The 5,535-nt window shown below is 59.0% G+C and overlaps 1 protein-coding gene across 1 annotated transcript; it reads right to left on the bottom strand.

The window, feature by feature from the left end:
• Positions 1-1,852: 1,852 nt before the first annotated feature.
• On the bottom strand, positions 1,853-4,628 carry LOC150042041 (uncharacterized). Its single transcript, XM_090325224.1, has 4 exons — positions 4,581-4,628; positions 2,635-2,715; positions 2,060-2,361; positions 1,853-1,964 (listed from the first exon to the last, which is right to left on the bottom strand). The coding sequence occupies exons 2-4, from the start codon at positions 2,684-2,686 to the stop codon at positions 1,884-1,886; spliced, it is 435 nt and encodes a 144-aa protein (XP_090181350.1). The 5' UTR covers positions 2,687-2,715; positions 4,581-4,628; the 3' UTR covers positions 1,853-1,883.
• Between the last annotated feature and the right edge of the window lie 907 nt (positions 4,629-5,535).

Raw genomic sequence — 5,535 nt, forward strand, 5'->3', positions numbered from 1 at the left:
TCACCAAATGGAGAGACCCCCCCACAACAAAAGCACAATGGAAACTGCAACCAACCTCAGGCAGGACCAAATCCACGACCTAGGGCGCCTGGCACCTCGTGTCCCCAAGGAGGGGACACTGGGGTGGTGACAGGACGCGGTGGAGCAGACCTGTCACCTGGCCACTCACCAGACTGAGACCTGAGGATCGCAGTTCAAAGCCAGCCTGAATGCAAAACTCCCTGAGACTCTGACCATCCATGAGTCCTCAGAAAAAGCAGACAGTGGTCCTGGCTCAAGTGGTGGGGCACCAGCCTGGAGCACAAGGGACAGCGCCCAGGCTTGGAGTTCAAGATCTGGGATGAAAAAGAAAAAAAGAGGGAAGAGAAGGAAGGCTGGAAGGAAGAGGAGGCAGGGGGGAAGAGAAGAGGGAGAGAAGGAGGAGGGGTGGGGGAAATGGGGACATGAGAAGGGGCGTCCCTGTGTGAGAAGTAATGCACCTGTATCTGGGGATTGTACCTGTAACCCCTCCATATGGTCCCCCCCAAAATAAAATTAAATCTAAAAGAGAAGGGATGAATACTTGTGTATTAAACACGTCATTTGAAATATGATGAAAACATCAATGCTAATAAATTATTTAATTACAAAAAAAGGGAGAGGAGGGGGAGGAGAGAGGGAGGCATGAGTGAATGAATGAATGAAGAATGAATGAATCTGAGCTAAGGACCCTGAACACCCTGCCCCCGGCCCTGTGCTCGTCCTCCGAGGTTAAATCAGGAGATTGGGCGCAGTGTGGGGAACAGCACTCATTTATTGAGGGTTCATTGACAGCCATCAGGAAGAGGGAGGGGCTGGAAAGGGAGGCTCACGCTCATTGGATATACCGTGAGCCCGTCAGACGCCAGACGCAATCACAGGCGGGAACAACCGCGTGCCTCCGTCCCTCAGCCCCTGATTGGCTGGACGTTCTGGACCACATTCTCCAGGCCGCTGATTGGCTGGCCGTTCTGGCTCACGATTTCCACCCCGCTGATTGGCTGGCCGTTCTGGCTCACGTTCTCCAGGCCTCTGATTGGCTGGCCGTTCTGGCTCACGTTCTCCGGCCCTCTGATTGGCTGGCCGTTCTGGCTCGCCTTCCGTCTCGGGGTGGGGCTGCTAGGGCTGACTCCGCCTCCCTTCCTCTGATTGGCTGTGCGGTCTGGCTGACAGCGCTGGGGCCCAATCAGCTCGCCGTTGGCCGCCGGCCTCCAGGACTGCTCCACAGGGCCTAGGCCGCAGGGGCCCGCGGCGGCCCACGGGGTCCACGGGCGCTCGCCGGCGTGGCCGGGCCGGGCCTGCTCCCGCTGGAAGTAAGCGGGGCCCGGCGGACCCCCGGCTTTCCGTCCTGCGTCTGCCCCGGGCGCGGCAGCATCACTCCGCTGGCTGGATGGAGAGCATAGGAAAGGCCGTCAGTGTGCGGCTGCGAGCGAGATCCACGCGGGACCGGACACGACTCGGAGCAGGGCCTCCCGGGGTCAAGGCAGATCATTACTAACGTGCACGGCTACATGACCTAGGAGTCACTAAAACCGTCGTCCCGGAGCCCAGACAGGCAGTGACACTGAGCGGGCAGGGCGGCCCGGGCCTGTCGACCCAGCCACTCAGGAGGCTGAGATCTGGGGACCGCAGTTCAAAGCCGGCCCAGGCAGGAGAGTCCAGGGGACTCTGCTGTCCAGTGAACCTCATGGAGGAGGAGCTGGGGCTCCAGGGGTAGGTGCTGGCCTTGAGCTGAGGAGCTCGGGAACAGCGCCGGGCCCAGAGTTCAAGCCCCTCCACCAAAAAGAAGAATAAAAACAAAAAGAAGAAGAAAGAAAGGAGAAAGGAAGATCGTGCCGTTGCTCTTTCTCCCCACCTGCTATGGCTTACCTCCTCCTCCTCTCATGCCTGCATCGAGCCATTTCCTCCTGGTACTGCCTCCTCTTGGTTTGGAACCACTGATGAATCTGGGGATTGAGGAGAGGGGCTGAGTGCAGAGGAGGGCAGGGCAGGGGGCTGGCGAGGGGGAGCAGGGGCTGCAGCGGGAGGAGGAGACGCTCACCTGCACATCTGTCAGGCTCAACTCAAAGGACAGCTGCAGGAAGTCCTGGACTCTGGGATACCGCGACAACTTGAACCTGGCCCAGAGAGTTTCTAAGAGGGGCCTGCTGACCCGGGCTTTCTTGGGACCCAGTTTCCGGTGTCCCCTTCTATGCCATTTCCCTTTTCCTGCCACTTCCCGTTCTTTGGGTCTTTTTTCTTCTTCAGGTTTTCTCCTCTTCTGCTTCCCATTTGCTTGGCTTTCTGCATGGTTGGTGCTCCATGGCTGTGGATTTGGATCCGTTCCTCTGCACGTGAAGTCTTCTGCCAAAAGAAAAGCAAGGCCTGGGGGTTTTGCCTAGTGGTAGAGTGCTCGCCCAGCATGAATGATTTCCTTCCTGGGTACCATATATACAGAAAAAACAAAATAGAGATGGAGCTGTGGCTCAAGTGGTAGAGCTGTAGCCATCAGAAATCCCAAGGACAGTGTCCAGGCCTGAGATCAAGCCCCAGGCTTGGCCAAAAACAAACAACAATAAGAAAAAAAAAAAACCAAAAAATACTTTCTTGTTTGATTTTGACTTCATTGTCACTTACTTGTTGGTCTGCTGAGCTTGTTGGCATCTTCCTTTTGCTTGTGAACCTCCATGCTTCTGTCCCTTTTTGCTTTTAACGGCTCTGATGTTTAGAGAAGAGAAGACTTAGCACCAATCAGGTTGACCCAAGGAAAGTCCTGGAAGACATTTACAAATAAAAAGTTGAAATGAACAGTTGAGCCACAGCACCACTTCCGGCTTCTTCTGTGTATGAGGAAGGAATTGAACCCAGGGCTGTGTGCATGCTAGGCAAGCACTCGACCACTAGGCCACACTCCTGGCTCTCCTGAGATTCTTATCAACAAAGATCGACCAGAACTGAGAACTGGAGGTGTGGCTCAAATGGTAGAGCACCAGCCAGGAGGGAGGAATTCAGGGACAGTGCCCGGACCCTGAGTTCAAGACCCAGGACCAACACCAAAAGTGTACAGGTCTCCTAGAGTGCAGCACTGACAAGGATACAATGGCAAGCCCGTCCCGACAGAGGAGTTCTGTAGCTGGCTTGCTCTAATCATCTGGTGGCACAGCCAGTGACCCCAGGAGGAGAGAGGTTCCTTCTCAGGTACCATGGACAGCTCCCCGCAGCCTGCCTGCCTTCCTCCTCCTCCAGCTGGGGTTAAGGCCCACACCCAGCCCTCAGCTCAGGCCTCCATTCCCAGCTGCTCAGGAGGCTGAGATCTGGGAATCTCAGTGTCAAGTCTGCCCAGGAAGGAAAGGCCCTGAGACTCTGATCTCCAATGAAGCAGCAAAAAGCCATTGGTGGAGCTGTGCCTCAAGTGGTAGAACTGGCAACACAGACAACGAAGAACCAGCAAGGCTGGGAGTTTTGCCTTGTGGTAACGTGATTTCCCAGCATGCAGGAAGACCAGGGTAGAATTTGTTGGCATCACATAGAAAATTCCAGTAGTGGTCCTACAGGTCTAGGCTTGAGAAAGCTGAAGGCCTGTGCTCAGGTCCTGAGTTCAGTATCTGTGGCTCACGCCTGTCGTTCCAGCTACTCAGGAGCCTGAGATCTGAGGATCCTGGATCCAGAAGTCAGTGAGAGTCTATGATCTAAAGGCCACCATGAAACTGGACACAGAAGAAGGAAGGAAGCAAGGAAGGAAGGAAGGAAGGAAGGAAGGAAGGAAGGAAGGAAGGAAGGGTTTGAACTTACAGTGTGGAGGTGCCAGTGGTGGGATCCCCAGGACTCTGGGGCTGTCCTTGCTGCTGAATGTGGATGGGTCTCAGGGACACACAGCAACCAGTAGTAAATGGCTGTGCTTCTTCGGTTCTCTGCCTTTTCTTGGGAAGCCAGGGAAGGCCCCGCACTGCCCAGATCTCCCAATCCTGTCACTTTCCACCAATCCTCTTCCAGCAGCCCCGAGCCCAGTGTCACACCCTGTGTCCACCCTCCAGACCCAGAGCAAGTGTGTGGTTGTGTGTGTTGTGGTGGTGTCAGCCGTGGGGACTGAACTCTGTGTCTTTGCATGTTTGTTCAAGGGCCAGGAGTGAGGCCTTGTGGTCGAGTGCTGGCCTGGCCTGCACAGAACCCTGGGCTCCATTCCTTAGCACCCCAGACACAGACAAAGGGGGCAGAGGGGCTGGGGTTGAGGTGGTGCAGGGCCAGCCATGATCCGAGGAGGCTCAGGGACAGCGCCCAGGCCCTGGGTTCAGACCCAGGAGTGACCTCGCCCCCCCCTCAATAAAAATACCAGAATGTTGTTCAAGTCCATCCAACCACAGCTCAGATGGCTTTTTCTGGTTCATGGGAGGTAAAGAGTCTCATGGACTCCTGTTCCAAGCTGTGAACCTCAGATCTCAGCCTCCTGAGTGGCTGGGATTCCCTCCCTCCTCCCTCCCCCCTCGTCCTCCCTCCCTCCTTCCCCCCTCCTCCTCCTCCTCCCTTGCTCTCTTCCCGTCCCCATGTGATGATGGCCGTCCTGGGGTTGGATCTGAGCCCCTCACCCTGCTGTCTGGGTGTTTTCTCTGAGGGCTGGCGCTCCACCCCCTGGTCCGCGGCTCCACTCGCAGCTTTGGCTCGTGGTTCCCTGGAGACGAGGCTCCAAGCCCCGCTGCCGGGCCCGGCTGTGCCCCGCCATCCCGCGCTCTCAGCCCCAGCCCGGGCCCGGCGTGGCCGAGTGTGGTCCGCGGAGGTCGCCGTCAGCCCTGCGCGTGTCTTGCCCGGCCGCCTCCGGTCCCCCCCGGTGTCCGCCCTCCATCCCCCCGTCCACGTTCAGGTCGGGTCGAGTCTGGTTTGGAATGACGGCCCCGGTGGGCCTGGCGCTCCAGCCGCTGCGCCACGCCGCCAGGCCGGCTTCGTGGAGGCTCTCGGGGGTCCGGGTGTGGCCAGGCGCCGGGCAGGAGGGGCCCGGCCGGCTGCGACCCCGCGGCGCCCGGTCTGGGCTCCCGCACGAGGCCGGGTCCGAGCGGGTTCCCGTGTCCAGGCCCGGTGTGGACGGGGCTGGGCCGGAGGCCGCGGGAAGCAGGGCTGGGACCAGGTGGACGGGAGGACGGCGTAGGGCTGCGCCATCCCGCCAGGAGGAGGAGGCTGAGCGGAGGCCCAGCCTGGAGCAGGGACAGCAGCCCAGGCCCCGCCCTCGCACTGGCCCCGCCCTCGCACACGCCCCGCCCACAGGTTCCGGCCCCTCCCCTCACCCACAGGCCAGGAATAAGTCCAACTGACGGGCAGGGCCCGCCTTCCACACGGACCCGTCCATCACTGCGGCCCCGCCCAGCATGCAGGCCACGCCCACCACACAGACCACGCCCATCAAACACCCTGCCCATGACACCGACCCCGCCCAGCACAAGGCTCCGCCCACCACAGTAGACCCTCCTGTCAAAGACGCTGCGCCCAACGTAAGGCCCGGCCCATCACACAGTCCACGCCCATCACACCGACCCGGCCAACCTACAAGCC

This window comes from Megascapheus bottae, chromosome 37 (assembly GCF_031878675.1).
Source record: "Megascapheus bottae isolate mThoBot1 chromosome 37, mThoBot2.hap1, whole genome shotgun sequence".
NCBI lineage: Eukaryota > Metazoa > Chordata > Mammalia > Rodentia > Geomyidae > Megascapheus > Megascapheus bottae.

Coding starts and splice junctions, on each gene's coding strand:
- LOC150042041 (XM_090325224.1), bottom strand. CDS start 2,686: ATGGAGGTTCACAAGCAAAAGGAAGATGCCAACAAGCTCAGCAGACCA. Junction 2,362..2,634: donor CAAGCTCAGCAGACCAACAA/GTAAGTGACAAT, acceptor TTCTTTTGGCAG/AAGACTTCACGTGCAGAGGA. Junction 1,965..2,059: donor TGAGCCTGACAGATGTGCAG/GTGAGCGTCTCC, acceptor CTCAATCCCCAG/ATTCATCAGTGGTTCCAAAC.